This window comes from Oryx dammah, unplaced genomic scaffold, assembly GCF_014754425.2.
Source record: "Oryx dammah isolate SB20612 unplaced genomic scaffold, SCBI_Odam_1.1 HiC_scaffold_9, whole genome shotgun sequence".
Lineage (NCBI taxonomy): Eukaryota > Metazoa > Chordata > Mammalia > Artiodactyla > Bovidae > Oryx > Oryx dammah.
In genome coordinates, this window is record NW_024070193.1 from 1235791 (window position 1) to 1254524 (window position 18734).

Genomic DNA, 18734 nt, shown 5'->3' on the forward strand with positions numbered 1-18734 from the left:
GCACACAGGCGCACACACACAGACGCACGTACACACAGGCACACACAGGTATACACAGGCACACACTCATACATTTGCACCCACACAAATACCTACAGGCACACGCGCACACACAGGTACACGTAGACACATGAGCACACAAGCACACATACACAGGTGCGCACATGCCCTCGGGAGTAAAGGCCCCTGGTTGTGGCCGTGTCCCGTGACGCACTGGGTCCGGTCCATAGGAGGCAGGCGTGGCACCGTCACGCCCCCAGGACGGGCTCCCTGGCTGCCCCTGGGCCCTGGCCACACACGGCCCTCCGTGAGCGCCTCCTCAGAGCTGGTCCCGGCTTCCTGGACCGGTTGGCCCGTGGGCGGAGTCACGTGGTCCCGGGGCCAGAGGCCCCTCGCGGGGGATGAGGTGCGCCCGGGCCGCCCGGAGCTGGGTGCAGAGGAGCGGGGGCCGGCGGTGCCCCAGCCTCCGCGGCCGGCCGGCCTCCCTCAGCGCACGCTGCCATCATTCTCCCTGTGTGACATTCGACAGCGGGGAGTTGGCCAGCTTGTTTCATCTCTTCTTAAGGAAAAGTTGAATTTATAGTCCCAGCCCCGACCTTCCCTGTAACTCATGTACTCATCCTGCTCCCTGGTTTGACGTATGGCACCGCTGTTTCATTAAACAACATACAGGAATAATTAGTTCGGCAACGATGCCTCAGAACAAAAGCCCTTGATTTAGTTTGACTTTATAAGTTGCTTTCTTTTGATGTGCAGGAGCACATCTGGGGTCTCAAAGAGAGCAGAAAGGAAAATAGACGACGTCTAGTCAGGCTGGGGCTCCGGGTTTCCCGAGCACAGCCAGTAACCCTTTGGTCCCGGGCCCCAGCGGCCGCGTGAGCCCCGCAGAGCCGGCAGGTCCCGTGCTCCGCGCCCGGCGGCCTGACCTTGCTGTAGCCCCACCTCCCCTGTGCAGACCCTCCTTCTATTCCTTCTCTCACTCCGCGAGCAAGCGCTGAGTGTCAGGGCCCATGCTGTGCGGCGCCCTCAAGTGCTCCAGGGGCTGCGGGTGAGCAAGGCCTCAGCCCCATTTGTCCTGCCTTCGAGTTCTGTCGCCGCGGCCTGCCCGGGGGTCTTCCAGCCTCCCCAGCCAGCAGGTGAGGCTGCAGCCCTGCCTGACCCCCAGGGCCCTGCAGGCCCCGTGCTCACGAACCCCCGCCCCCCGCCCCGCGTGCGCCCCTCTTCCACATGAGCTGCCCCCCTCCTCCAGGCCCCCGCAAACAAGTCCCTGCCAGCTGGGCACCATGGCTTCTCCCTCGAGCCCTGGTGTCCTTGCCGCCCCAGGAGAGCCCTTGGCGCGCCATGCCTGGGAGGGAGTGACCATCAGTGCCGGAAGCACTGGGGTGGGGGGCTTATGTCCTGGTGTCTGGCCCCCTTGTACCCCGCAGAGGGCCGGGCATACAACGGGCTCCGTGCGCAGGGGTCTGGTCTGTGCGCCGCCTGGTCCAGCCGTCCACGTGCGTGGGGACCCCTGCTACCCAGGGCCACGTGAGCCGGGGCAGCCAGGGGCCTTGTGGGCTAGCGTTTACAACCAGCACTCCGGCCGTGGTTGCAGAGGAGTTTTGGACCAAATCCATGCAGGTTCTGTTCCAGCTGGCTTTCGGAGCCACGGGGGCAGATTAAATGGCTCTCTCTCTGGCTTTCAGTTTCTAGGGAACCAGGTCTGGGACAGGCAGACGGCGGGTTCCCTGAGCCCCCGGCAGGCGCCCTTCACCCCTTGCTGCTCCAGCCGTGCCCCACTGCCCTCTCACCCAGGACACAGAAGGACGCGCCCCCTCTCAGCAAGGCCCAGTGGGAGCGCCAGGGCCGCCCTGCCTCCCGGCTGGACAGGGACCAGGACCGCCTGGCACACGGCAGAGTGGCTGGCGTCGCTGCCCAGCAGGCTGCCTGGCCCCTGCCTGTGGGCCGCAGACCCCCGGGCCCGCCCTGCCGGTGCCTGCGCAGGCTGCCACCCTCGCCTGGCCTGGGAGAGGCGGTGTTCATCCCCACTTTACAGATGAAAACACCGAGGCCGGAGCGGGGACGTGACGCACCCCAGCCCTGCGTCCTGGCCAGGCTCTGAGCCTCGGCCTGCCTGCATCAAAGCCCCTGCTTGCTCCGCTGCTCAAGGCGAGCCTTCTGGGCTGACTACACACCTTTCCCACCTCGGTGACACGTTACCACACTCGGGGCCCGTCAGCCCGCTGCCCAGGCGTCCGGTCCCAACCCGTCTGCGACCCCTGCCCCGTGGCTCCAGCTCCTGACCCTCAAGGCCTCGGCGTCTGCCAGGAGGAAGGGGCCACTGACCATGCCGGCTGCATCGCCGGGGACAGCAGGCTTCAGGAGGCTCTCCTGTAATCTCTCTATCCACACGGCCCTCATTTTAATTTGCAAAATTGAACCCAGATCGAGAGCAGTAAAGCCAGAGGACGGTAAATATTCATGCCTCAGTGAGCGAGGGCGGCTCCATTGCCGTCGTGAGATTGGGAGAATTACCTTGGGGATTATGTATATTCATGGGCCGATTTTTATTTGCGATATAATATGACTCCCGTTGGCCTGTGTGTTACCCGGTCTACCCCAAACAGACTTTGCGCAAAGCTCCCGCCCTTAAGCTCCTGGAAGTCCTCTCAAGTGGATCAACCTCTCCCCGCTTCCTAGGAGACGGGCTGGAACAGCAATCGCCCCGCACCCAGCCTGGGGCGGCCGCTCGCCCTGTGTCCGCTCCACGGGGCGAGGTGCGGTCGTCGCATGCAGGCTGCAGACGAGGCGTGTTCTGTTCCCACGGCCGTCTCCCCCGCCCCTGCCCCGGGCTGCAGGACCAGGCCTGGCCTGTGCTGTGTGACCCGAGCTGGGGAAGTGCTCACAGGTGACCACCCAGGGAGGCCGGTCGATGGCGACCTGCCCCGTGGGGCATCCAGCTCTGTTGATGCAGCCGCTCGGGAGCACCCGCAGGGGATCGGGCGGAGCCGGGTCTGGGCAAGTTGTCTGGCTGCCCCAGGTCTCTCCCAGGTGGCTCAGAGCCAGGCAGGGTCAGCCGGCCACTGCCCACCACCTGCTCTCAGACATAAAGCTTTTCATGCTACGACGGCAGAGTTCAGCAGCTGCGACGGAGCCTGTGGGGCCTGGGAGCCCGAGGTGGTGGCCGTCTGGCCTTCTGCAGAGACGTTTGCGGACCCTGGTCCTTCAGCTTCAGGGGACACGGGCCCTGGAGCCCCGTGTCGGGCTCAGCCCTGGCCCTCACGTCCTCTTGCGAATTCATCGTCACAGCGACCCCGGTGAAGCTGGGGTGTGCGTCTCCTTTCTGCTGATGACACAGTATTAATAGTCATGTTCACGGCTCATCTCTTACAAACGGTTCCTAGCTTCTGATGCCGTGTGAATGGATCCGCATGGATTACCTGGGGTAATGCCCCCCCACTGCCTGGGGAGGCGGGTGCATTTTCCATCTGAGGAAGCGGAGAGGGCAAGCCCCGTGTGCCCAGCATCATGGGCTGGCTCGAGGGAGCTGACCCGGGAGGTCTGGCCGCAGAGCCTGCACCGCTGGGGCCCTTGCCCTCAAGTGCAAGTTCGTGCAGCAGCTTTACCTCTGCTCTGCCAGCCTCCTGCGGGCTCCCGTGTCCTCCGAGAGGCCTGGCCCAGAGCTTCCCCGGCAGGGTCTGCGTCCCAGCCCACCGCTGCTGTCGGGGAGGCCTTGGGCCCCGTCTGCCCCCTCTCCACGGGGGTCGCGGTGAGACCGGCGACTCCTCCGGCCTGTGTGAGGGCTGAGTGGGCTGGTGCAGGTGAGCTTGTTGGAACACTGCCCAGGGTATATAGTAGGTGCTCCCTGGACGGCAGCAGTGGCGGGGGGAGGTGACGAAGTCCCCAGGCGTCTGAGCGGCCCGTTGGTTAGCACGTCAGCAGAGGGTCTGCAGACCACGAGCTGCAGGCCAGAGGCCGGAGTGGACCTTGGCCACTGGTCTGGAGCCATGGAGAGCCGCGCTGGGCCCCCGAGGCCACGGGCGTGGAGGCGGCTGGGGTCTGCCTGCCGCTGCGATCACTGCCTCACCTGTGCTGGGCCTCTCGTGCGTCCCTGGCTCCCCTACGCCCAGCTGGCCCTTTGATGGGACACGCCACCCGACTTGCCACCCCACCTGGGGCGCTCACTTGCTTCGCTTTCTCCGCTCCGAGTTCTAGCTTTCTGAGTTTAATCTTCGTCCATCTCACCTGCAGCCGCTGCGCTCCTCAGATACCATGACAGGGTCCCTCGAAGCCCCACCAGCAGGTGGGCATGTCAGCTGTCTGCGCTGGGAACCTTCCATGTCTGAGAGCCCTCTCCAGATTTCCAGGCAGACCCTAATCAGCCTAGGCTTCACCGGTGCCTTGGGAGGTCTCTCGGGCGTGGAAGAGACTCTGCCAGCCTTAGCTGAGCCTCTTCTTCGTCCCACGGCTCCCTGGGTCCTCGGCGTCCTCCCCACGGACGGCTTCTCGCGGGCCAGGCTCGGCGGGGCTGAGGTGCCTTCACGCGCTGAGGCCGGTTCGCCAGCTCCGGCTGGGGTTCTAACCTCGGCCGATGTCAGGAGCAGGTGAGTGCCCCTGACCTTTGTCACCTGCGGCCCTGGAGCCTGGACAGCTGCTGAAGGAAGTTCTCCGTGGCCGGGCGTTCGGGGTGGCTGCCCCCACGGGCCGGGGACTGGCAGGCCACGGCCAGCGGGTCAGTTTCCCTTAGTGGCAGTTTCCAAGAGGGCAGTTAAACCCAAGCCTTGTTTCTATTTAAAACAAACATGGACGTATTACGGCATCAAACACAAAAATTTCCATGACCCTTAAAACTTAGAAGCGGTTCTGTGCCCCCGGCAGCTGGCGTCCTGCACCTGCCCCCTCTGCCATCTCCTGAGACTGCCGGGCTCCGGGGCCTGTAGGCTGGCAGGCTCCCCCGGCACTGTGAGCCCTGCAGCTTGCCCTGAGGGGCCGGGAGGGAGAGGTTGTGCTTTCATTTCTAAGACTGCCCCAGTCTCGTCCGAGTGGGCTCATCCTTTGAAACCCCGTCGCCTGCGCAGGACCCAGGCCACCCAGCTGGTTCTCCACAGCCCCAGCGTGGCCGTGTCCCTGCTTGGGACGCTTCTCCAGGCTGAGCCCCGGGTCAGAGCTGGCCCCCTTGGCTCACCTCCCAAGGATTCCTTACCCCCCAAAAAGCCCAAGGATGTCGTTAAAAACAATTAAAGCCCCAGTTGTATGGAAAACAGGAGAATCAGACATCCTTGTAATTCAATTTAAACTTTTATGGGATGACAAATGCGTGGAGGGTGGCTGGGAGGAGGGGCGCGGAGCTTCCTGGCAGGCCCCTTGTCACTTTTACGGTTTTCCATTGTTGCCGGACTGGGTGGCGAAGAACCTGGGTGAGTCTGTGAGGTCGCAGTGGCGGGGCGGGGCCTCTTGGGCCCCTCGGTAGGAAACCCGATCCCCCTTCCGCCCGCTGGGTGCCCACCACGAGACAGCAGCAGGAGGGGCCAGCAGGCAGCCGGGTGGCATGGCCTGCCGTGGGCAGCCGCCCGCCCAGCGCAGGCGCCCAGAGAGCAGAGCCAGCCGTGTAGGTGTGGCGCCGCCGTGGGGCCTGACGGCATATCAGCGCTCACTGCGTCCCCAGGACTCTGGTCAGGGCCTGAGCTGGGGCGGTGCACACGGGCCCGGGGGTGACCGAGCTCTGGGCACGCAGCCTGGCCAGGCACTTGGGGGCGAGGCAGTGGCTGGAGTAGACAGACGCGCCCGCAGGCAGAGCCCTCATCGGAGCCTGCACTCGGGTCCGGGGGTGCGTGTGGGTCCCCAGGCTTCCGAAGACGGCCTCCTCCTCTTAGGGGGCGTGTCTCGTTCCTAAGCAGGGGCCCCTGAGAGGAAGGTCTCCTCACTCTCCTCCCTGGGGGCAGCTGGCTTTGGCTGAGGCCCCCGGGGATGTCTGCACAGAGCAGAGCCCAGCGCTGGGCAGCAGCAGAGCCTCCCGGGATGAGGCCGGGCCGGGGGGCGGCCGAGCGCTGCCAGGCCCGGCTCCTGGTGGTGCCGGTGCCAAGGGGCAGGGGCTGGGGCACCGAGCCAGGACAGGGAGGGGCCGGCCTGACCTGCGATGTCACCTCCCTGGGAGCACGCCTGGGAGGCCACTGGGCCTGGCCATCCGCTGTGGGGAGGAGCTTCGCCCCTTTGCCTCGGGGTGAAGTGGGGGCAGCAGGGACCCCCGAGGAGCCCTGTCCCAGTGGGCGACAGCCGGGCGGCAGCCAACAACCCGCAGGGTTGTGTGGAGGCGCTTCCCAGCGCTGCTGGGGGCGAGTGGCCGCGGCAGTGGCCGATCGGGTACTGAGGCAGGCGTGCGCCCCACCACGGGTCTGCGTGGCGGTGCTGGGAAGCACGAGGGGGGAGCAATAGGAAGGGCCCCCACGGCAACATGCCCACAAGTACAGGCGTGGGTAAGAGGAGGAGGGACCGCGGCATTCAGGAGGAGCAACCTGGACAGACCGTGCGGCCCAGCTGGCCGCTGTGTCAGCCTGCTGGCGGGTGTGCATGCAGACACCCACCCAGGGCAAGGGGATGAGTCGTCGAGCAGGCCAGCGGCACAGCCCTGCCCTGGATGCTCACAGGCGCCTGCGCCTCACGGAGTGCTCACGTCGCTCTGAACGCCTGTGGTGGGACACGTGAAGACTCCGTGGAGCTTGCTCCAGGGCGGCAAGGCCGGAGTCAGGCCTTGGGGCCTTCAACCCCACACTGAAGCCAAGGACGAGTGGCGGTTCAGACGGGTCAGTCCCGGGAGGGAGCACAGGCCGTCGGCACCTCGCTTGACCCCGAACCTCTCTGAATGGTTTGTTTCTCTAGAGTACTAGTGGGTGGGGACTGACCCCTGGGGCCTACCCGCTGCCCCCACAGCCCAGGCCACCCTCTCCCCAGTGGCGTCCTGAGCTTGGCTTCTTGTGCAAGGCGCAGTTAATGCACCAGGTGGGGGATGTCTTATCTGTGCCCGGCCCAGCTCAAAGAAGAGGGAGAAATAAGAGCAGCCAAATTGAAACCTTATTAAACCAAATTGGTCAGGTCTGATGGAGCCAAACCTAGACGGATCTTTGAAAGCTGATTTCGTTTTTGCCTCCGGTCTGAGCCTCTTTGTTGCAGTAACTGATCCTGATCCTGGTGTAAGCTTGTTAGTGTCAACCTTGTGTGTCTCTCCTCCTCTCCCGACTTACATTTCATTAAGCGCTGATGCAGTCACAGGGCCCTGACCCTCGCCTTTGGCACAGCCAGGAGCTTCCAGGCTCATTAGTGGACAGAAACGGATAACAGGGGTCCAATCTCATTACGGCCGGTGCCATTATCACAGCAACCTCTGCCCATCAGAAGCGCGGCTCAGCCCCCTTCTCTCCGGCATCTGCTGATTCTGGAGGCTGTCAGGGGCCGGTCCCTCCAGCTGGTCCCACCATGTGCTGGCCCCCGCCTGTGTGGCAGCTCTGGCTCCTCTGTGTCCTGTGCTGCAGAAACAGAACTACCAGAGAGCCGGGTCAAGGGCCGCGGTGCTCGTGGACGCTGGTGGGGCCGATGTGTGTGGGGTGATGGGAGAGGGCCTTCCAGACGGGCACGTGCCTCACCCCCGGGCCTCAATCCCGGATCTGTGAAGTGCAGTCGCCGGAGCCATCTGGGGGTGGTTGGGCGAACGGTGAGGACGAGCTTGTCACTTGACGAGCATCCTGCGGACGCCATGTCTCTCCTCTGCCCTCGCTGCCGCTGGCTGGGTGTCCGATCCTGCAGGCTGGGGCTGTGCAGGGCAGAGACGCGTGCCTCGGGACCCCGCCTTGGGCCACTTCCCTGCCGGCGTTCAGCAGCCTTAGAAAGCGCCCTGGTCACTGTGAGCCCAGCCTTCCGCCGAGGGCCGCAGACACCAGAAAGCACGGCGCGGAGGCTCAGAAGCCGGAGAGAGCCCCTGAGGGCGTGGGGCCGGGCCGACAGGCGTCTGTCTGCTCTCTGACTAGCCCGTCCCGCTGGGGCCCTGCTGGACAGAGTAGGGCGCTGAGGGGCTCTGAGGGGCCAGGTCTGAAGTCTGCCGGGCTGGCCCATCAGGAGGCACCGCTGAGCTCCGCTGGGGCAGAGGAGATGGCTGGCCCCTGCCTCCAGCCCCAGAGCCTTCTTCCTGGATTCATGGTGGGGGTGTCCACCCTGCAGCCCCCGGTGCCACCCCAGGTCAGCTGGTCGGGTGGTCAGGGGACAGGCCGGGGACCAGGCCTGCCTCGAGGTCCCGGAGCTGATCAGCCCAAGTCCCAGTCTATTTGCCTTGTGACCTTGGAGACATCAAAAACCTCTGTTTTCTCATCCATAAAATTGAATGTAAAAATATTGACCTGCCTTGTAGGGTTTTATGAAGAATAACTGACCCAGAGGATGGTAAAGCTTGTTTATTCATCAGAAAGGGCCAAACTGCTTAGCAGGCATGAGCTCGAGTTTGAAAGTGTTGGCTGGCCTGATGGTGTTCCTCCTCCCTCCCGCCAGCTCCCCACCGCCCCCGCCGTCTCTCGTCTCTCGTCTCTAGGGCTGTCACTCGCCTCGCCGGTCCTTCGCGTGTTGCAGGCGCTTCCCCCGTGGAGGCTCAGGTGCCCCACACACACGCTGTGGCCGGCACGCTGCAGGGACAGGACCCTGCAGAGGGCAGTGAGCGCACCGCGGGGCTGGGGAGCAGGCCCGCAGCGCGGCCGGGGTGAGGCCCGTGGACGGCTCCGGCGGGGCCCCCCGTGCCAGGCAGGGCTGGTATCACTCCGCGGTCGCGCGGTTGCCCGGTCACCCCGCGCCACATTCCTGGAAGGCCGCGTCCCGGCGCCCGCGTGGACCGTGCAGGGTGACTCTCTCTGATTGATCTTGACGGGGGCTTTTGACACCGCTCCTCTCACTTTCTCTGCCCCCTGACCTCCTGGTTAGGTGGTTAATGGTCTTTAAACAAACACTGGCTTTTCAGGCTCCACTGGGAAGGACCAGGCTCTTTCCACCCAGCCCTCCTCCACGGGGAGAAACGGGGGTTCCACACCCCGACCTCGTAGACTGGGCGCCCACAACCTAGCGGCTGGCGCTGCCTTCCGTCGAGGGTGTCGGTGGGGGTTTCTGCTCCTCTGCTGCTGTAAGCAGAGGTCCTCTGACAGTCTCATCACCCCGACGTGGGTCTCTGCAGACGCGTTGCTCGCGCTCTGCACCTTTGTGGGGCCTTTTCTGCGCCTGCCTTGGGCACAGAGGGGTGCTGCTGGGGTAGGCGTGTGAAGCTTTGGGAACAAGTAAGATCCATCGCCCCTGGTGGCGTCCAGCCGCGCCCCCCACCGCCTCCACACCTCCAGGCACCCCGGCTGTGAGTGGACTTTCTCTGGCCCCCGCACAGCTGGCTGTTGTGATCAGGGTGTCAGCTCAGACAACAGCCTCCGCAGAGGTCTTCCTGATCTTTGCCCCCCACACAACCAGACACCCCCAGCCCCCAGCGTGGGGCCCCAGCATCACGCTTCGTCGTTTGCTCTAAGCAGGGCGTCAATGATGCAGAGACCGTGGGTGTCAGTCACACAGACCTGCACACACTGAGCGCCACGCGTCTATTCCGTTCATGCTAATAGGCGGCGTTGCCACGCCAGCACCTGTACTGCTGTTTCTGGATGCTGCGTTCTTTGCGGACGCAGCTGGCCCTGTCCCCACGCCTGGAACAGCGCCTGGCACGCAGCGGCCCTGGGGCCCGTGTGTCCAGGGAATGAGGAGTGGCTCTGCCCGGCGAAGCCCACAGGCTGGCAGCAGGCGGGTCTGAGCGGGCAGGGGTGGCACAGTGGGCGGCGTGGCCAGGAGGCGCTGGGGCAGGGCTCTGCCCACCGGGGTCTGGGCAGCCGTGTTTGTCCTGCACTTTCGAGGCAGCCGGGCTAGGCCAGGCAGGCGGGGGGTGGTGGGAAAGCAAGGCTAGACGGAGGGCTGGGGAGGAAAGTGCGGGACGGAGCCTGGGTGGGAGGGCGAGAGGGGCCCAGTGGTGCAGTCAGGCTGCAGTGACCACCACCCGCAGCCAGGCCCGGGCGCCCTGTGGACCTGCTCCGTGCGGGGCCGTCTGATCGGGAGCCCGTGGCTGCTGGCGGCCCTGGGACGCAGACCTCTCCGCGTGGGCCCCGCCCCGAGGTGCAGACGCTGAGCCCGCTCTCTCACTCCGCCCAGGTGGTGAGGAAGGTGAAGTCCCTGCAAATGTTCCACACGCCCGTCAGCTCCGCCATGCAGGGGGACCGGCTTGGCGTCTGCGTCACCCAGTTCGACCCCAAGCTGCTGGAGCGCGGCCTGGTGTGCGCCCCCGAGTCCCTGCGCACGGTCCACGCGGCCCTCATCTCCGTGGAGAAGATCCCCTACTTCCGGGGGTCCCTGCAGACCAAGGCCAAGTTCCACATCACCGTGGGCCACGAGACGGTCATGGGCCGGCTGATGTTCTTCAGCCCCGCCCCCGACAGCCTCGACCGCGAGCCCGTGCTGGACTCCTTCGACTTCTCCCGCGAGTACCTCTTCCAGGAGCAGTACCTGTGCCCGGCCGCGGCCGACGCGGCTGAGGCCGACGAGAAGGCGGGCCGGGCCTCGGCAGGCCGCTGCCCCCGGCAGCAGTGGGCCCTGGTGGAGTTTGAGAAGCCTGTTACCTGCCCGCGGCTGTGCCTGGTGATCGGCTCCAGGCTAGATGCCGACATCCACGCCAACACGTGCCGGCTGGCCTTCCACGGCGTCCTGCTGCACGGGCTGGAAGACAAGAACTACACGGAGAGCGCCCTGCCCACGCTGCGTGTGTACAAGCTGAAGCAGAAGCACGGCGTCGTGGAGCGGGTGAGCACGCCTTCCTGCCTGCAATCCTCAGAGGGGGAGCTGCGTCCACGTCCTCTGGCTTGGCCAGTCAGAGCCAGGCCAGCACGCAGGCGGGCCCTGCAGCTGCCTGGCCCAGCTGGTCAGCGTGGGCGGGCGGCTCCTTGGGCGGCCCGCCACTGTCGGCCGTCCCTGCAGCCCCACCTGGGAGCCCTCGCCCGCTGGGCCCTGAGCAGACGCGCGTGTCGGCCTCTCTGTCCCTGTGGCTCCCTGGCATCGAGTCCAGGGGTCAGGGATGGGCTTGGCGGTCCTGGGACCGACCGGTGTGCGCAGACTCAGAGCTGCCCCCTGACACGCCGGTGCCGGGAACTCAGGCTCCCATGGGGCCTGCCTGAGGCCGTCCTGGTGCAGCCCTGAGTGTGTGTAGCCGAGGGTGATGGGGGTGCGTGTGCAGGGCCCTGGAGCCCGTGACTGCGGGCTGCGCGGCCTCGTCTGCCACCCCCTGTGCCTCGTCCTCTGCTGGCCCCCAGGGGCCTCGGCGCACGCTGCTCTGCGAGCCTCACACTGGAAGGCACACTGTCGTCTTTGCCCTGGCCGCCTGCAGTTTCAGTGAGAGTTGGCACGGCCGGGAGTTGGTCAGTCTCTTTCCCTCAGTTCCCTTTCTGGAGAAGCGGGGGCTGTGCACCCCCACCCTCAGGGCCGCAGGCAGTGGGGGCTGCCGTGTGGGCAGGGCCAGCCCCGAGCGCCAGGTCTCATCTGCTCTCCTGGACTTCCCTCCTGGCGCAATTGCCCGGGTCCCCAGCTGGCACCTCTCTCTCCGCCGTGCTGAGGTCAGCCAGGGTATGCCGGCCCCCCTGGGCCTGGTCCCCACTGGCGCCGGATGGGCAGGGCCTGCGGCGTGGGCAGAGGAGCCTGCGGCATCGGCCCAACCAAGTGTGGACGCACAGACGCCACTGGGCGCGCTGGCCGGCTTTGAAGTCTGGGCGGCTCTGCCGTGGCTCCCAGCTCGCCCCGCTCCGCTGCTGACGGCTCGCTAATTGTGCCCGGGGCCCCGGGGAGCACGCCGGCCCGGGCGCAGCCGGCCTGAGACTGCCTCTGGCCAGTGCGGGCTCTTCGCTGTCCGGCAGCGCTGCCTGCAGCCCCCCTGGGCCCCACCCAGCTCCCAGGCCGCTCAGGGAAATCGAGACTCTCCTGGAGCCGCAGCCGAGCAGGCCATGCCTTGGGGAGATCAGATGGCCGCCCGCGCGTGCCGGCCCCGCCCAGCGCCCAGGTCTCTCCTGCCTTCCCCACGGCGTCTGATAGCCCGTGTCTAGGGGGCCCCCTTTGAAAATGGCTTTTTCTGTGTAGACAGAGGGACAGGGTGGCCGGCCGTGGTGGAAAGTGCTGGCTCCGGATCCGACATCCTGAGCGGGTGCTGGCCTGACCCAGCCGTGGACCAGTCCCCTCCCCCAGCCAGAAGCTGTGGCCTCTCTAACGGAGCTGGTGGAAAGCTGGTGAGACTGCGCGTGGGAGGGCGTGGCCCGAGGGGCGAGCCTGGCCTGTGAGAGGCGCCCGGCAGCGTCCACCCACCTTTCATCCTGGAACACAGTGCTTTGGTGCCCCTTTGTTGGCACTGGAGGAGCTTCACCTACGTCGGCGCCCAGGAATGGGGACAGTCAGCGAGGCAGGGTCCATGAGTCAGGGCCGTGGACACCGGGCCTGTCCCTGCGGGTCAGCGCCCTGGGTGCTGGGCAGGCCTCGGTCTTGAGGAGTGGGCCTGGGCATCCTGTTAGTGGGCATTCGGGCCAGAGCCGAGCCCCGAGGCCTCTGGAAGTCGCCCGACAGAGTGAGGTGACTTGCGGGCCAGTCTCCACCCCTGGGTTTGCCCAGGGGGGTAACGTGGGGTCAGTTGTCCCCAGAGACCCTGTGTCTTCCTTACAACCACCTTGCAAGGGATACACGTATCCTGTGCCCCCAGGATGGGGTGCCGAGACTGGGGAGGGGCCAGGCCGCCCTGCCCAGCGCTGGGGGAGGCGAGGTTGTGGCAGCGTGCTCCTTAAGCCAGAAAGGACAGACGAACCTGGACATCTTCGTCCAGGGACCTGGGCGCTGCCAGTCCTGGCGGCTCCGAGGGCCCGCTAGCAGCAGAGGTCTTCCCCGGGGGCCCTCCCGGTGCCCGTCCTCCGCAGGCTGGGCGCCTCGTCCTGCTGGCCCCGGGCGCGTCAGGAGCACCCGCACCTGCAGTCCCACTGCCCCCAGCTTCAGCTTCTGCAGCCAAGGTCCTGGCCCCCGGGCGGCTGTCTTGCTACTGGGTCTCCCCTGTTCTTGCCAACATCAGCACCCCCTCCTGCCAGGAGCCCTTCTGGAAGAAGCCCCCAAGGCTCAGCAAAGCCCTGGGCACAGGCTGCGGGGCCGGGGGGGCGTGACCCAGGCCCCCTTCCAGTGGTCCCCCATCCCAGCGCCCGTCCTCCTGCTGGAGTTAGGACAGTCGCCTCAGGACTTGGCAAGTCCCAGGCCACGCCGCGGAGCCAGCTGGAGCCAGACATGCGCGTGACGACGTAAATAGGTGCGCTGCAGCCGAGTCCCACTTGGGGGCCGGGGCGGAGCGGCCGCGCCTGGTGGACCCCGTGCGAGGCTTGCTGCGCTCGGGGAGCAGCCTACGGCCGCAGGGCCGACCGGCCAGGTGGGTCCTTCGTGGACGCTGCCGCCCCTCGGACCGTCTCACTGCCAAGGCTCAGCGTGGGCCCTGCCCGACATCCCGGGGTGGGCTCATGGGGAAGCCGGCCTCCCCGTGGGACGTGCTGAGGCTGGGAGCCTGTGGAGACGAGCTTGACCGCCGCCTGCAGGAGGCCTCGCCCTCTGACCCCAGGGGTCACTGAACGCCAGCCCTGCAGCAGAGGTTTTCTGGGACCCACAACCGCACCCCATCACTGCTGGAGGCCGCAGGGGTGCCCTGGCCCCTCCTGGCTCCCCGGCGGGCATCTGTCCCCGCTGTTCCCCAACCCCCACATCGGGAAGCGACTCAGATCCCGTCCCTGAGCTCAGGAAAACCCTTGCAGAAAAGGGCCTGCGGGTCCGAGGGGCTCTGAGGGCCTCCCCGCTCTGGCCAGCGGCCTCAGCAGTGATGCCGAGCTCGGGACTGGCCCCCAGGGCGGGGATGCGCTCGGCTGGCCCAGACCCACGGGTCTGTTTGGCTGTCGTCCTGGCCCTGCTGCCTGACCAGGCCCCCCGTGAGGCTGAGACAGGCCTTCACGTTCAGGTCTTTCTGCAGGGGTTCAGCTGGGGGCCTGTGGAGGCGACAGGCACCCTCCCCTGAGGCTGGTGATGCCTGCTCACCTGGACTCCCCAGTTCCAGGGGTCGGAGCAGCTGCTCCGTGCCGTCCACGCGCAGCAGGCCTGGGGCACCCTCACACAGCCTTGCCACGTGGAGGGCAGGGCCAGGTCTGCGAGCGTGGAGGGCACAGAGCAGCTCCCATGGGGGCGAGGCTGACGGCTCTCCGCGTGGCCCGTGGCCCGTCTGCCCGTCACTGGGCGGGGGCGGGGGGGGCGCCCATGCCCGGTATCTGGCTGATGAATCTAGTTGCGTAGGCTCTGTCTTTCTGCAAGGTTTCTGGGGTGAGTGGGGCAGTTTCTGCTCTTCAGAGCAATCCATCCGGGTGCTTGGCCAAATCTTGGCATCGTGGGCAGAAGTGCGATGTTCCTGAGCCTGGCTTGTGGGGCCCCAGGAGGAGGTCCCCACTGACCACACGCCAGCCTCCGCATGCTGCCCAGGCAGTGCCCAGGGCCCAGAGGGCAGGAGGAGGCCTCCCTGGCACTCCGAGGCCTGGTAGACCTGGTGCTTACACGTGTGTGCACAGCCCCTTCCCTCTCTCTGCAGAGGCCGTGGAGTGAGGCTGGCAGGGGGCCTGGGGGTGGGAGGTCACCGAAGTGCGGGCGGGGCGGGCTCGGGAGTGGGCGGCACCCCCTTGGCCTTCCTGAGGAGTTATCGACTCCAGAACGGGCGGGCGGGACTGCTGTGGGCTCTCGTCACCTCTGTGCATCCCTGGGGGTGGTGGGGTAGGGGGGCTGGTCATTAGCGGTGACGCGGGCTGACCACCCGTGCGCATGGCAGACGGCCTTTGCCCGGCACTGACTCTCTCCCCGGGCGGGTGGGCACAGGTGCTGGATGACCACAGTGTGATTGGCCGCTCCCTGTTCAAGAAGGAAACCAACATCCAGCTGTTCGTGGGACTCAGGGTGCACCTGTCTACCGGCGAGCTGGGGGTCATCGACAGCGCCTTTGGACAGAGCGGCAAATTCAAGGTCCACATCCCTGGTGAGTGTGGCGGTTTCCTCCCGCTTGCGGGAGCTGTCACCCTGCCAGGCTCAGCCCGCGGGGCCTCACAGCCTCTGCCCCCACTGCCCGGTGCCCAAGGGCCAGTGGCTCCCGGAGACGGCGGCTGTGGGCACCGCGTCTGGTCTAAGCACCCAGGGCACCTCGCCTGGCTTGTGCGGGGCATGGAGCCACTCAGACCGGCAGCTCAGGGGGCACGCGGCTCCCTGGGGTCGGGGTTGCCGCCCCATTCCTGCCTCCTGCCGGCTCTGAGGCGGGCCTGGTCCCCGTGGGGCTGCGGCGCGCGTCTGCTGCCTGGGGTCCCACTGTGCCAGCCGGTGGCCACGGTCGTGGCAGCTGCAGCGGCGAATGGACCTCCCGCTGGCTCCACAGGCCGGGAAGGAGGCCAGGGAGTCCTCTGGGTGTCCCGCCCCACCCCAGGCGCGCTGGGCCTCTCAGGTGGGGCCGCACAGCCCAGGGGCCAGGCCAGGCATCAGAGGCTGGGTTGCAGGTGAGAGGGAGAGGCGGGGACTGCAGCAGCTGGGGAACACGGGCCTGGGAGTCAGGCTTCATCTGACGCACTTTATGTAGAATTTCCTGATGAAAACCTAAAACGGTCTGGACTACAGGAAGCCTGTCTCTGGGCTGTGTTTGCCCATCGCGACCCATGACTCCTACTTGAGCCTCAGGACAGACGTGGGGGCGTCAGAGTCACGTGTCCACTCTGAGCTGTAGCACGGGAGCCGCGCCTGGTGGAGGCTTGGGCACTGCCCTCCGAGACCTCAAAGCTGGACGGGTTCGCGGGACAGCCCCTCCCCGTGACACCCGAGGAGCTTCCCCCAAAGTCTGGTGCCTCATGGTTGAAGGGCCCGCATTGACAAAACCTCCCCTTCCAAAGGGCCACCTCCGTCCGGAAGGCCGAGGCCCTCCCTGCGAGACAGCCTGGGGGCCCGCTGGGCGGAGGGTGGTGAGGGTAGGGGGCGTGGCCGGCGGTGCCAAGGGTCCCCCCGTCCATCTCCACGTCGCTGGCTCCCAGTGACCCTGCCCACGTTCCAGGGACCCGGAGGGACCCGGAGCCTGGCCATGGGGCAGCACCCAGGGGGTGGGCTGCCACAGGTGCGGGGGTCCCGGAGCCACCTCGGGGTCAGCCCGGGGTCAGAGGCAGGTCTCGACTGGATGCACAGTTCTAAGCATCCGTCGGACGAGGATCTGAGAAGGCAGAGGGAGGGGGGGAAGGCGGAGGCCGCCCCGGCACAGGAGACCGCGCTCCGGGGAGGTGGAAACTCACGTTGGTGCTGAGGGGGTGGGGGGCGGGGTGGGGGTGGGGCCTGGCTCTGCAGCCCTGTGTGCCCGGGAGGCAGGGACAGGGCTCCTGCAAAGAGCAAGGGCCTGCGGCCTACCAGACCCGCCTGAAAGCCTGGCTGGAATATTAACCTTCCCTGAGCCTCAGTTTCCTCATCTGTAAGATGGGTCTTTTGTGAGGATTTTTTCCTTCCCAACTCTCTTAAATAACTTGATCCATAGGGAAAAGTGGAAAGAAAAGTGTGCTGAACACTCATGTGCCTCAGATTTCACAGCTGTCGGCGCCGCACGTCGGCAGAGAAGGCGCAGGCGACCCCCGCATGCCAGCTCACGCCCCTGAGGACGGCGCCTCCACACAGCCACCCTCTCCTGGAAGGGCCCTTCCAGGGAGGAGGACCCAGCAGGACCGTGCCCAGCCCGGAGCGTCACCTCCCTGGAGGAGCCCCGCGAGGGTACGTGGCCGACGGCTGATATCACCTTTGAAAGGACTTGGAACGCGAAGTTGCCCATAGCACAGGCGCCCAACCGCGTGAAAGGGAAGAAAAGAGAGACCCAGTGAGAGCGTGGCGCTGGGAGGCTGCACGAGGCTCCTGTCTTCCGTAGCTTTCTCCAGCACGCGGAGTGCACTGAATGAGCCTGGCGGGTGCGTCCATGACTCTGGGCCAAAGACACAGAGACCACCCCTGCACCAAGCCCGGACCTGGGCCGTCATCAGCCATGGCTCCAGGGTCACGGGGGTCCCAGGGTCACGGGAGGCAGCCCCTGCCGCCCCCGGGGCCTCACCATCGAGAGGCCGGGGAGGCAGTGAGGGTCACGGGCTCCTCCCACCTGGAAGGATGAGTCACCCGTCGCTGGACCGCAGACGGCCTGGGCCCGAGGGCAGTGCCCACGTGGGCCCCAAGCCCCAGCTCTGGGGCCGTGCCATCAGGGAAGGCGGGCGGCACAGGGGGCGGTGGGCTCGGTGAGAGCCTTGGGAGGGAAGTGGGCTCACTCCAGGAAGGCCCCCTGTGCGTGTCTGAGCAGAGGAGGCCAGGGTCTGCGGTGTGTGGGGTGGTGTTCCAGGGAGCTTGCACGGTCCCCGGGGAGCCCCACCCGGGCCCAAAGCCGGCTGCGTCAGGGCAGCGACCCTGAGGTGTGGGGACCCCCCAGGAGGACCCCCGGGCGGTCAGCAGCCTCCCACCAGGTCCTGTCCCCAGCCGGCCAAGGAGACTCCATAAAGCAGCCTGGCAGGGAGAAAAGAGGGCTGCAGAGCGGTGAGGGGCGAGAGCTGAGGCTTCAGAAAATGCCTGTAAAGTGAAAACAAACCATCCGTCTCTCCCTGGCGTCTCACCCGACAGGGGCCTGTGGGGCTCTGGCTCCGTCTGTGGGGACGGCAGCTCAGAGGCCCGGTCCCGAGCCAGCCGCACGCCGCCCTCTCCGGAGCATCCTGACCGGGGGGGCCGTATCACCGAGCGCGGGGAGCCCTTGGGGTGCCTCTTCCCCCCAGAAGAATGGCCCGCCTCGTCCCTCTTTGGCCAGTGAAGCACTTCTAAGCAATTGTAAAAATTATATGAACCCCATCGAAGAACTGTTACAACAATGTTTATACCCAGTATTTGAAACAAAGACAATGATATTATAAATAATTGCAGATGATGAAGATAGGCAAGAAAAAATAACATCATTAAAAGAATTTTACAAGACGGACCGTTCACAGAGATGGATGGAGTAACACAATACGGTAAAAATATCTGCAATTAACATAAGCACGGCTCCGTGGACAGAAACCATCTGCCGGCCCCTCACCCAGCCGGGCCCCTGGCCATCCCCACGGGCCATGCCACAGCTTCCTGTGCCCCAGGGGAAGGGCCCCTGGGGGCCTATGCCCAGCAGGCCGGGGCCGCTTGGGAGGCTGTCCAGCAGCGCGAGAGCCGGGGCTGAGGGCTGTCCTCTCCCCGTCCTGCCCCTGGCCAAGGCCAGCCCATCCGTGTCCCCACAGCGCCCGGCGCTTCCTCCCAGCTCCTCGATGCAGAGCTGTGTCTCTGGGGTCGGGGACAAGTCCGTGGCCTCTGGGTGCCTTGGACAGTGTGTGGTAGCAGCGCCTCAGGCCAGGGCGGCCTCCCATGCCCTCCTCATCCACAGTGGAGAGATGGCCCCCAGCAGAGCACATCCCTGCACCCCTTTCACCTTTAACCAATGTTTGATGTTCTAAAAAAAAGGTTATTTTTAACCCTGGAAAAAATTTGGCCACAGAGAAGAAAAGAGAAACCCTTGAAACCAGCGAGATTAGAAGATTCCCCCGAAACCAGCGAGATGAGAAGAGGCTCCCCCAAAACCAGCAAGATGAGAAGAGGCT

At 65.9% G+C, this 18734-nt stretch overlaps 1 protein-coding gene across 3 annotated transcripts in view; it reads left to right on the forward strand.

The window, feature by feature from the left end:
• The window catches only part of EEFSEC (eukaryotic elongation factor, selenocysteine-tRNA specific), a 105042-nt gene that overhangs the window by 78256 nt on the left and 8052 nt on the right, over nucleotides 1-18734 (forward strand). For all 3 annotated transcript variants that reach the window (XM_040246645.1, XM_040246646.1, XM_040246644.1), the window contains exons 5-6: nucleotides 10186-10830; nucleotides 14944-15100. In XM_040246645.1, the coding sequence (XP_040102579.1) occupies nucleotides 10186-10830; nucleotides 14944-15100 (802 nt within the window). The remainder of the gene's footprint in view (nucleotides 1-10185; nucleotides 10831-14943; nucleotides 15101-18734) is intronic.